This window comes from Notolabrus celidotus, chromosome 2 (assembly GCF_009762535.1).
Source record: "Notolabrus celidotus isolate fNotCel1 chromosome 2, fNotCel1.pri, whole genome shotgun sequence".
NCBI lineage: Eukaryota > Metazoa > Chordata > Actinopteri > Labriformes > Labridae > Notolabrus > Notolabrus celidotus.
In genome coordinates this window covers 16,034,462-16,047,506 of record NC_048273.1, presented here as the reverse complement: position 1 = coordinate 16,047,506, position 13,045 = coordinate 16,034,462, and the positions used below count along the sequence as shown (strand labels likewise).

Here is a 13,045-nt window from a genome sequence, read left to right as displayed (position 1 = left end):
CAGGCAGATTGTTGTGATGATAAATATTGGTTACCCTAACTTCTGGCTGTAAAATCAGTCATCTCTATTGACTGTATATGAATCTACCTTGGTCTTCTCCCACTGTGAGATGTGAAGCCAGTAGGTGCCAAGTATTGCACTGGTGGAGCCAAGGCATGTGCAGAAGTGCTCTGGCTGGTGGAACCACGGGTACTGATGTCACAGCTTTTCCGCTTACCAAAACATACATTTAACTTACCAATTAAATAGCTATAATACCTGAGGTCGGAACAGTCCACAGCAGAAGGGATTCCTTTGTTGGTTTGAAGCAGACACTCGTCGCTATGGAAAGTTCAGTGACTCTGGTGTTAGGGTCTGTTAAGTTTTCACTCATGGTTCCTCCTCTACTTTGCTAATCTGATAAAGAAAGCTGCAGAATCTTGGATTTGTCAACAGAGCTGTCAATCATCTTTTTAACAACAAAAGACCTTTCCAAAAAATGAACACTTGCACATGAATCAGCATGATAAGAAATTGCTTCTATAATCAAATATTATGTTTGAGAAAAGTAATTCAACGTGTGTTTTAAGTTTTTAGTTTGACCCATGTTCCATCTGTTATAATGGAGGAGGTTTTAAGACCTACACTACAGCCAATCACAAGGGGGTGTTGCAGCATTTTTGGCTTCACTCTATAAAGCTGTTGTTCCGTCAATAAGATATATATAAACTATGGTTGGCCCAGAAAAGGGCCTGTAAGGAACATGTCCAGTTATCATGAGGATAATCAAGTCTGGAGGGAAATACACTTTCCAGACTTCAAGAACCATGTCCAGGAATTTCAAAGCCCTGAGGCCCTGAGGCCAAAACAAACCCACAACTCAGCCATTTGTAAAGCTAACGATGTCAATTAAGTTTACAGTAGCCTATTATTATAAATAAATAAATGGGTGATCAAAGGGGAGGGACTCTAATCATTCATTGTGTGAGTGGGAATAGGACTGGGTTTTTTTGGAACTGGGAGCTCCATCCAACACTTCATTTTTAAAGAAATGAAAAAATACATTATTGCCAAAACTGGGTGTTGCTGTAATGATTTAAAATGAGACTACTTAAGCTCTGCTTAATGAAAGCCAGTTTAGCCACAAGGAATAATTATAGCGTTAGTAATAGGTAATGGCAGTACAAATAGTAAAAGTTGCACAAGTAGGGCAGAGTCATAAAGGAAGGGGTTTCTCACTTACACAGAATTATCTGTATAAAGTTTGCTTTTCAAAACATTAGCCACTACAAGCTACTGGTCACACCAGGCCAAGCACAACTATAGTGTAGAAAAGGGAGTAAGTAGTTTATATACATTTCAGTGTATGAAGAGAATGTTGTATATCTCTTCAGAGTTGCATAGTCTGGCTTTAAATGCACTTCAGTGTTGTTTCCATGGCCCACTAAGAAGCACTTGAGCCATGTCAGTGTGTGCACTAGCTGAGAGTGTGCGTGTGTTTGTGTGTGTGCGTTTTAGTGCTGGGACCAGCTGCAGCTGTGTTACTTTATAACCTCACTGTGGTTTGGCTGCAGCACAATGTTGGACTTGGTGGGCTGTGTAAAACGCCTGTTAAAGATGGCATGCTAGTGCCAGGTGTTACTACTACATGCTGTATCTACAGTGTTTATCTATGTGTGTGTTTCAGTGTACATGATGTTTTTTTAGATCTGTACGCTGGGTCATAGTCGGACCCTGTAAGCCAGGGTTTTAAACGGCTGCTAACGATTACATGCTTCAGACAGGTGCTGTGCAGGATGAAGCTTTTGCGACAGCTGTAAACAGCCATCAGGGATTGGGTCACTGTAATGTAATGAACTCTTACACAACCTGGGATTTAGCTTTCTGTTTGTGTGTGTGTGCATGTGTGTTTTTACTCTGGAACTGCAGCTCTGACCACCCCCATTGATACGTTTGGAGGGCAGTAGGATTCCCCTCCTTTTCACCACTAAAGACTATGCTTTCAGCCATTACATGACAAACATGATGAAAAGCTGTATAGCTTTTAGTAGCATGACTCAAATTCAACTGACTGTTTTGTCTCATTAATCAACACACACTGGGAGAAATCTTTCAGTAAGACAGAATTACAACTACATTGTATCTTGGGTAACACAAGCCTTTTATAATTCACCCAGTGTTTAAACATTCCATCCTTTGGTGTGTTGAAAATCTGTTGAATATTTCAGATCCCTCAGATTTAAGCTCATGCACCTGACGACGTACCTAAGTTTTTATGATCAAAATGTGCAGTTATAGAACAGTTCCTCCAACAACAAATACTTTAATCCAAAAAAAATAAAAATAAAGCTAAAATAAGACTTTAAACAACACACCTTTGTATTTGCTCTCCGCCCTCATGTTTATACCTCAGCACTCACAGCAGTCTTTTTCATTTCGGAAGAAATTTGTTTCACTTTTTTATGTTTCGTGAAGTCAGAAGTGAAATTTTCACTTTTTTTCATGTATTCCTTATTCGGATGAAAAATGTTCGCTCTTTCATGGTTTTTTTTACTTCAGAAGAAAAGTTTCACTTTTGAACGTTTTTTCCAAGCGGCAACCTCTGGTCTCAAAATATGAAGCCCATTCGGAAGTGTTTTAAATTGCAATTCATTGAGAATCCGCTTGAGGCTGGCTGCAGAAACACTGGAAACCACGTACACACCAATTCAAAAAAGAAAATCTTTGCAGCATTAATAAACATGTTTACAACCTGGTTCAAAAAATGGCTTGGCCCTACGTAGCTAATTTCTCTATCTGCACACGCTTTACGGGGGGGTGAATTTTTTTCTAATGCGACAGTTTAGAAAATATTAAGATTATGAGTTTTTGCCCAAATAAGGACATGACTGACTTGACTGACAGGCAGGAACACAGCTGTTGGCTAGGAGGCTCAAACCCCGCCTCTTTACCTCACACGAAGTTTGGTTCAGTTCAGCATTACCAATATGGCTCCTGCTGAAGATTGGCTTCTAAACATAGACTGTAAATAAAAATGGACAGCGTTGCTCCGCCTCTTCCCATTGTACAGTTCTGAAGCCAAAAAATCCCTCTCCTGGGCGCAGCCATTGTGCAGCCAGAGCCTGTGAAGCCACTGTAATAAGCTCCGCCCTACAGCGCAACGTCACAAGACGCTGTGTGTCCTTTGAAGTTTCGTTCTACGGCGGCTGTGAATCAAAGGAAACAGGAAGTAAAACCCCGTTTTTTAAACTCTAATAACTAACGAAAAAGAAACTTTTCAGAAAAAAGAGGCCTTGAACACAAAACAGTCAAATACTAACTACATATAACCACAGCATACGGATGTGAGAAACATTCGTACGACGTGTATTTATTTTTTAAAGTTTGACTGCTCCCCCATTCAAATGAATGGGGGAGACTGATTTTTTGACCTATACTGCAGCCAGCCACCAGGGGGCAGTCACACTGCTGAAAGCCTCACCACCAGGGCCGTATCCGGCAGGCTTGCTTCTAAACAGCGCTCAGGAACAGATGGTTGATGTCAAGGATACTGCGTCCATTATTTATACAGTCTATGTTTTTTTCACGTCATTAGTGATATTTTCACATTATTAATTTTTTTTCGCTTCTAAACCAAAATTTTCACTTTATTATGTTTTTTTTACTTGTAAGAACATTTTTCACTTTTTCATGTTTTCTTTCAATTCAATTCAAAACGTTCATTTATTCTCGAAAAGACATTGAGGTTTCCCACATTTCCAATGCTGTCGAGATCACAGGCACATTAGAAACCACGAACAAACACAATCATACACAAAACAATAGATTCATGGTCTGAGATCAAAGTCTTATATTATATTTTTGCAACAGAAGTGAAATTTTCACTTTTCTCTTTTTTTTCGTTTCTAAACTGAAATTTTCATTTTTTCAAGTTTTTTTGCTTTAGAAGAAAAAAAATCCCTCAAAAAAGAAACTCAGCAATAAGACATTAAACAACACACTCTGGTTTTTGCTCTCCGCCCTCATGTTTAAACCACAGCACTCAGCAGTCTCGGATAAGCACTTAGTCAATGTTAAAATGAAGGAAATTGAGTGCCTGAAGTGTGAATTGCCGTACAAAACAACCATTAGAATTCAGCATCACAGCTTCACAGTTATTTCACCTGTGGAAAACATGCCACAGTCAAAGGTGTTTATGAGCTGTAGTTAAATCAGGACACGTTTTCACTCGAGCTTGTAAACCTCCCCTCCCATTTGGAGAGGTTAATGGTTCATCACACACTTCCTCCTGGAGTAACCCCGTGACTGCTGAAGGAGCAGCCTCTCAACAGCAGTGTGACAGTCAGGCATGCTGAGATCTGTTAGCTTAAGCAGCTAGGGTCTTGTACCATTCTCATCAGCACCTTTACATGTTTTTTCCAGAGACTTTTCCCATCATCACCCATTCAAGTGAGCTTTGTTGAGAAATGCCACTTTGCCAAATTTTTCACCACTGTCCCTACATTTTCCTCTACGTCCTGGTGGTGGATGCTGAGTTCCCCATGCTCTCCACTCCCTGGTAACTGCTTGCATGCAGTGTTCCCAGGCTCAGACTAGTGGCACGGCTCCCAGATCTGGATCTGGGAGACAGAGGGGTTTCTCAGGAGACAGAACACAAATACAGGGATCCAAATAACTTTAGTCACCAGCGGGGCGATTAGGTCCAGAATCTCAGGGGCTTACCCTTGGGGAGGGTGTTTGTGTTTGGAGAAGGCTGGTAGAGGGGTGACTGGTGACCAGTTATTCAAAGAAGGTTCTCAGATGATCACGTCAGCCGTGGGTCGTGTTAATTTGGAATGGGTCATGTTTGGATATTTGCTGTTTGGGTTGGTGTGCAAAGCTTTGATTTTGGTTTTCACCTTTGGCCTTGAGTGGAAGGAATCCCATTGGTTCCGCTTCCTGTAAACAAACTTTAGAATTCCTCCAAGCTGTTTATTTATTAATGAAAATGTTTATTTCTTCTACTTATTATCACTTTTTATTGTTATTTTGCCTCCTTAGACTTTAAGACAATCTTCTTTAGAACAAAGCCCCTGAGCTTAGGTGGAAAAACACTGAATATTTTCTCTGTATTTTCAAAGAAACTGAAGTGTTATGAGACAGTAATTGCAGCAATTTAGACTGACTTGCTGAACATGTTTTCTCTTACCTCCAGGCCTATAACATATATATAGTTTGTCTGTGTTTATGCGTCTCAGATGTGGACCTCAAAGAGTGACATACTCTGTAAACACATATCGAACAGAGGCATTGCAGGAGACCTTCTGACCTCTCAGAGGATGTCAGTGTAAATATTTTCCGAGCGTACGCTTAATCTTGTGCACTTTACGGCTCTTTGGGGCAATGTCAAAGCCCTGATTTGTTGCAGGGGTGACATTAACCTTTCGACACATCTTGAACATGTCCATTTATTATTCCATCACTGCAGTAAACTGAAACATCAGCAGGGTTTGTTTTCCACCCAAGAATAACATTGTCGACCCTGGCTTTCATGTCAGTGCCTCCTCCCCCTCTTTTGTTTACTTTCTCACCATGTTGTCAGTCTTTTCACTCTCTCATGCCAATGTCCCCCCTTTTGCAAACTTTCTCTGGATTCTCCCACTTTTTTTAAGGAATTTCTTCATTGTGCCACAATCATCCTGGGTGTAAATGAGCAGAATGAGCAGATGTTGGAGCTTTTGCAGTTGAACAAGCATATAACACTGAAGATTGACTTCATCGTCGGTTTTAATGTGTGTGCCACTAATTCCTTACAAGTCCTCTTGAGACTTAATCATTGTTTTTTAATATTTGAGAAATAGATGCCATATATATAATAAATTAGGCCATTTTAACCCCATGACCCTGTGAACAGAGATGAAGATGATGTCACACTGGTGAAATGATCTAACAGGTGGCTCAGACAGGCATTTCACTACATTCTTGGGATAACCCATTTCCTGTGTGGATATAAGTGAGTTGCTGCATCCAAATGCTTATGATATGACATAACATAAGTCATAACTAGACCTGCATGAAATCAGTTTAGCGAACACATTGTTCAATATCCGGATGAGGATATGAAGTGTGTAATTCTAACTTCTGTGCTTCATGTTGCACTACACCTGAGTTTAAAACATGTCCCTCCTTAATCCAAATAAATCCAAAAGCATTTTTTCTATCATTGAATTACTATTATTATTAGCCGGCTGCATCAAAATGGAGTGAAAGCAGTGCCATTATACACAGGCTTACATCTGATTGGTAGAATGTCTGCATGCTCAGTGCTGAAAATTAGAATCACTTTCTTGTTCTGTGCAACACATTCAACTTTTGGTTCTAATTATTATTTCTTAAAAGCTCTTATTGTCACTGCTGCTTATTGTGCAGTCCTAGTAATAAGCTATGTTTCATTTTATTCTTTGTCTTCGTATCTGTTTTTGTTACTCCAGTCAAAGATGTCACAGAGGCAGCAGCGCATGATAAAGAACCGCGAGTCGGCCTCCCTGTCTCGGAAGAAGAAAAAAGAGTATATGCTCTCTCTGGAAGCTCGCCTGAAGCTGGCATTGTCGGAGAATGAGGCGCTCAAGTCTGAGAATGGCAGCCTCAAGAGGCAGCTGGAGGGCATGATGACTGAAGTGAGAGGCTGCAGCTCTGCTGCTTCAATTTCAACGCTGCCTACACTTATTTGCATGCCTGTGCTGCGCAAAACAGATGATGAGAAATTTCCTCAGGGACACGCAAATGTATTGCTTCTAACTTGATCCATATTTGTGCTTGCAGAACAAGGTTCTAAATGTAACGGCCCCCAAGAGGAGAGCTGTGTGTCTCATGGTGGTGTTGGTGTTTGTAGCGCTTAACGTCGGACCAATGAGGTAAGCATGCAGCGTCTAAAATGACAGTGGATCTTTTTCTGAGTGCAGATGATGGCAGATACTGTAGCTGAAGATTAAGGAGGATTAACTGCAACATACTGTAGATGCAGAACAGTTTGATCATGGGAGGAAATCAAATGGGAAGCCCCATGACTCATTTTGGGAATAACGTCTCTCATGACATTACCCAAAAACATTGATTGAAAACAGCGGAGTATGTTTCCAATTGAAGCAACATCACACAAACTAACTTCATGCACATTTTCAGTTGCTTTACATGCAAAAGAAAAAGATAGTTAACCAATAAAAAGTCATCTCACAATCTTAAAATAAATTTATAGTAGTTTGTTTAAACCTTGGAGCAGAACCAGCCAAGCTTAATGCTCTCCTTGTCGTACCAGAATAAAGGAGTCCAACAATGAACATGCTGTATAGTTATATCCATCGTGAGAATGGTCAAGTTGGTCAAGAAACTGATAATTAATGGTTCATTCCCGCCAACTGGCTCTTGTGTGTATTTTCCGTTCCTCTATTATTGTTTCCAGAGTTTATTGGACGTTGTGACTAATGGGTGAATAAGCCTCGAAACACCCTGCTGGAAGTGAGGAAAGTAAACATTTATTACTGCAGAGAAAAAGAAAGTAATTTCAGGCAACAAAAGAAGTAAAAGGCTTTTGTTTATGGAAGTTTTTCTTATCAGTGCTTGTAATATTAACAGTGCTGACAAATTGTGATGAGTTACATAAATCTACACCAGGGATAGAGCTCTGATTCCATCCAGTAACCAGATGGAGAGATTATGTAATTTCCACAAACCCAAAAGTCACAGTCCATCTCCAAATGTTAACGATGATTCCTCTGTTCTCATGGTATAAAAATGTTTATTTTCTCCTGGGAAGAACTTTCTCAACAAAGATGCGGACCTCTTCTCGCCTGACGAAAAATCTGTCTGCGCTCTGAGCTGGGAATATGTTTTTTTCATTGTTCTCAAGAGCCTAAAAGTCAAAAAGGTTCTAGAGACTCATACCATTTGAGGGCTATTCAGTGTAGCTTAAGTCTGTGTGTGTCTGTACCTGTGTTCGCATCTGTGTATTTTGTGTTAGGGCTCTCCTTTGGAATGTAAAATATGCCCGCTTTGAGGTCAGATCCCTTTGAAATGAAAATGCCACCCAGTGTAGTAATACCGTTGAAAGAGACTGTGTGTTGTTTCGCTTGTGTGTGTGCCCCACAATACTTTGGGTTATACAGTCTAGATCAGAGTTCAGATCCTGCTTGTTGCCAGAAACAGGGACCCCTTCTGTGCGCAGGAAGTGGCCCAACTTGGAATTCAGCGGTCATTCCAGTCCAGTCCTCTAAGTTTGTTTCCTACAGTCAAAGTGTCCTGATTTTACCTTTTGCTAATCTGCCTTCTGTCTCATCAGTCTGTTTCAGGGTGGATCAAAACCTGAAGTCTATACAGGGCAACACAGCGGCAGACACCTGTTGGATTTCTCCTCAGAAGACCAAACTGAGATTGTGATGGGCCCTGATTCCCTCCGCAGTGGCCCCTCTGAGGTCGCAGACAGGTAATGATCTCAACCCCTCTACTCTGAACACCTTTCACAACACCACGCCATGTCAGCAGACCAGGATGCACCTGTGTTGGGGCTCGGCCTGAACTGGTACAGCTCATTACGGCACGTGTAAACACGCCTGCCAGCCGGTTACCAACTTAGCTCAAACGTCTGTCTTTAAAATGCCTCCAGGCCCCCGGCTGGTTAGACGGCTGTTGTGCTTTAAGTAACAAGGTGGGAAATTGCGGTCAGGCCTCGTTTGACATCCAGCTTTATATGCCTGGTAACAGTTTATTTTCCGAAAGGGTTATATGTTATTCTTTCTTTTTTTAAACTCCAGAGAGGCCCAGCAGACTCATTTGTAAATTGCATAAATAACATTCTTGTTTGGTACATTAGCTGCAGCCTCATGTCCTGAAAATGATGTTTTTCAAGGTGGTCAGAGGGTCTTAATGTCTGCATGGCACTACCAGCCTGTGTTTTGTCATATCTCTGCGTAGGGTATGTTACATGTTAATGCAAACCATTCAGCTGGGGTATCAGGTTTCCCAGCAGCATTAAACCAGCGCAGGCAGGAAGGAACACATTAGCCTTTACAAAAGGGGTGACAGCACCAGAGAGACAGAGATGAGGATGATGGGGGGGTATGGAACCTAATCTTGGGGTCCCACTGAACAGGAAGGTGTGCGTGCGGGGAGGTTAATACAGGCCCCTCAGCCAGAGTTATAATCAGGCCTCTGTGGTCTGACAGGCCATCTCACAGAACCATTTCCAGAATGTTTAGAGTCAGGAAGGCGGAGCTCAGTCGATGTGTTGGCTCTGATGAGGGGGGCCTTGGGGAGGTATTACGTCGTTGGCAGACATTTAGGTAACAAGGCCTCTGCAGGTGGGCACTGACTGTGTGGACAGTCTACATCATCGCCTCGATCAACATAATCACTCATTTACTGATGCCTAACAGTTGTGATTAAAGTCCTGGTAACGTCCAAGGAGGAAAGCCAAGTCTTGCAATGCTGATCCCTGCTCTGCCTGTAATGTTTGTGAATCTAACTTAAGAGTAAGAGCCGACAAAAAAGCCGGATTTTCTTCAGGCATTATCAAAGACCAAACCGATGTCTGTCAACCTGCATTTCTCTGTCTCATGTTTATGATCAGTCTGAGCAGGAAGAACAGCAGCGCGTGGATGTTATGTTTTAGAATCTCTGCACCTCCCCTCTCAACATTTTCTTTTATACAATCAGCCAGCAAATCTCTGCCACTTCAGCACATGTCATGTGTCAAGCATTTGGATCAATAAAAGTCATTAGTCAGCACTAAAATTAGACGCCATGAAGCCAGGCGTTTTTTTTTTTGTTCTTTCCTTCCTGTTTCGCAGCCCAATTGAAATGTTTCACCTCCAACTGAGGGCAGGCGGCCATGTTGGCTTTCAATTTGCATTCACAGCATTTTCTCAACATGTGGGGGAAACTCGTAACAGATTGTTCCTACGAAGTTCTTGCACTGACATGAGGGCATCAGAAGGTGCCTTGTAAAGTATCTTTCCTCTCCCTTGAACACCTTCTGTCTGTGTCTCTGTAGCTCTGAGGACAAAGCACTGATGGTGGTGAAAGATCCCATCTTCCTTCGACCACCTCCCTCCTGCCAGCCTCCTGTTAACAGGACCAAGTGCTTAGAGTAAGTTAGAAGACCCTATTTTCTCTTTTCACTAAATACCGCAAAGTTGCGTGGAATCTCCCTGAGAAAAAATCTCACGTATGTTGATTGGCAGGTTGGCGCACGAGTTGAGGGGTTGGGTCCACCGTCATGAAGTGCAGCTGACCAAAACCAGGCGCATGAGTAACAGCAACCACAAACCCACCAGGACCATTCTGGTAAGTCACAGTTTGGGAAACATATCCAACAGAGCGTGCAAAAATCAAACAGACAGAAGTGTTTCTAACAAAGCTTGCAAACTAAAGTCAAACTGTATGCTGTTCTTTTTTTCACCTCCCCTCACACCTTCCCTTTTTCCGGACTCACATTTTTCTTTATTGGGCCAAGTTTAATCCGGCAGCCCTGAGAAAGTAAACACAACACTAAAAGGGAGAGCTGTAGGATTATTACCCCTGCTCTATTTTTTCCATCTTTCTTTTAAAATCGGTCGCAGAAAGTCTTATCCATTCAGAGCAGCCAAGTTAGTATAAAGCTACTTCTCATTTTACTAGATATAGAAACATAGATGTGTTTATGTCTTATATAGATTGAGCTTTTTATCCTTACATACACATAAAATAATGAATGAAGACTGTATTTATATGTTTGACAGTGTTGCCAACGGTTGATTCTGCTCTTGCTTTTGGTTTGTTTAACTGAATATATAAAGATTAAAGCTAATTCTGTCTTTCCTCCCAACAGAAAACAGAGAATAAGGAGGCTCAGAGTGCACAGATTGCGACGGTCCAATACACAGAAACTACAGAAGAAAAGTGAGTAAAGATCTCTTTCAATGTTTCTAGAACAAACTCAACAACTCTATCTTTTTCCCAGGTGTAAATGTTTTGCTTACAAACTCTCACACTCAGTTTTAACGCTGCATTCAGCTTCTTTTGGTAGCTAGAGGGCGAAACATACTGTAGATAACTGAGCAAATACATAGCAATTACTCCTTGTGTGGTAAACCGTCACTGTGTTGTAAACTCAAACAGTGTGCTGTGATTTGTTTAGAGCTGCAGACAGGGGTGTTTATTGTCTGCAGGATCAAAGAAGTAAATTATGTAAAGTAACTGTAGTTAAAACACACTGGTATGTTTATTGTTTAAGAGTTGTTTTTGACCAGAGTGGCTCTTAAAACAGATCTGCAATGGAAATAAATATTCTGCCTTCACGTCATTTTTGGCAGTTGCCTCCTTTTTAAATTTCACAAACTGACCGATTTATGACACAGTGGTTTCAAGTGTTGACCCTTTTACACTGCTGCAGAGATTTGGCGGTCAATAAGAGCCTTTCCTCCTGGACTGCACTGTGTAGTTCAGATCAGACACATGGAGTAGATAGTTTGTTAGCCACCTGTGGTTTTTCTTTCCAAGTAGTAAGTCTATGAATGTCAAAATCCACAGGACAGAAAGGAAAAAAAAGTTTAAGGAGGCCCTGGAGACAATAAAAGAATAGAAGTACAATATTGAGTTAAGATCAAAAATACACAAACTAAAAACGATGTCCCTCCTACTACACTATGTTTAGAATTGAACATTGGTCACAGCTGTGGGACGTGCTGAAGCTTTGGCCTCCTCTCTTTATTTTATAGCTGGTACAAAGTAAACAAGCCACTGAAGGGCCGCAGCTATCAGGGATTGTGGTTGTGGATTCATCTGTTTCTATTGTTAACAAATGTTTCAATTTACAAACATACATTTGTTTAAATTTTGCTTATCACATGTTATAAAGATATCGTTAAAAAAGATGGATCCAGTGGCTGTGTGGACGACTTATTGATTGTTTAATGGTTATCTAGATCAGGGGTTCCCAAACTATTCAGCCCACAACCCCCAAAATACATGTGCCACAGACTTGTGACCCCCACTGTCCCTCCAAGTGGTTAAATGTTGCTTCATACTTTATTTACTTTATACTTCAAAATGAGTTTACCTACATGCACATGTGGCTGTGTTTCCTGTGTTGCTGTGAGTGAACTTGCTGCGACTGATCCTTATGTTAATGAACTATTAGCTAACCCAAACCCTGACTTTAGGATCCATCTGGCAACAAAGAAAGGCAGAAAACTAATGAAATGTAGTTATTTGCAGGGTTTTATTTCAAATGTAACTATTTTTGTCCATATTTTTACAATAGTGGTTAAAATAAGCAAATTTAGCTTACTTAGAAATAATACAAAATCTGCACAACATCTTGCGACCCCTGATCTAGATGATTGTGTACTAATTTGATCTGTAGTATAGCAAGTTTTGGGCATGTGTTAATTTTAAAAGATACTATAGACCTATTCACCTGATATCAAGACTGTTCAGTGTTTCATGCTGCATTATATTGAAATATAATACATTTATTTGACATAAAACGTGGATTATCAGCACTTAATCTGCTGCATTAATGCCATTTATTTTACAAACATGTATATCAGATTCCACTTTCTGTCTCTTTCTCCACATTTCCTGTATTATTCAATGTCCTTCTAATATTTCTGTTTTTTGTTAATCATTAGGAATCCTGGCAATGAGCTGCAGGTGTACTACGCACCTCATCACACCTACAGCAACCTCTTTGATGAGATCAATCGTCGTGGTGACACTTTTTACGTTGTGTCTTTCCGCAGGGTAAGTTTCAGCTTCACTCCCACTCAGACTTTTACAAGAAATCACAAAGGGTCAAAGTTGAGGGAGTTTCACTGGAAGTTTTCGCAGCTAATCATTGATCAATTTATTAATGTCTGTCACAAGTTTTCCTCCTCCCAAAGAAATGATAGCAAGAGTGAGTTATGAATCGTAGATGATGTGTCATAGGTCTGTGCATCAACAGAGAGCTTTAATGTGAGGGAAAAGTTAAAGGGTTGGGGAGGGGATGAAATGCACACGCCACAGGGTGTAACTACCCTTCTGTGGTCTAGTTTTCTGTGTCCACTTGCAA

The 13,045-nt window shown here is 40.9% G+C and overlaps 1 protein-coding gene across 1 annotated transcript in view; it reads left to right on the top strand.

The window, feature by feature from the left end:
- Positions 1-13,045, top strand: part of atf6 (activating transcription factor 6) — a 39,603-nt gene that overhangs the window by 10,496 nt on the left and 16,062 nt on the right. Inside the window, exons 8-14 of the mRNA XM_034710747.1 lie at positions 6,450-6,635; positions 6,781-6,872; positions 8,294-8,437; positions 10,004-10,099; positions 10,194-10,296; positions 10,820-10,890; positions 12,624-12,735. Coding sequence (XP_034566638.1) covers positions 6,450-6,635; positions 6,781-6,872; positions 8,294-8,437; positions 10,004-10,099; positions 10,194-10,296; positions 10,820-10,890; positions 12,624-12,735 — 804 coding nt within the window. The remainder of the gene's footprint in view (positions 1-6,449; positions 6,636-6,780; positions 6,873-8,293; positions 8,438-10,003; positions 10,100-10,193; positions 10,297-10,819; positions 10,891-12,623; positions 12,736-13,045) is intronic.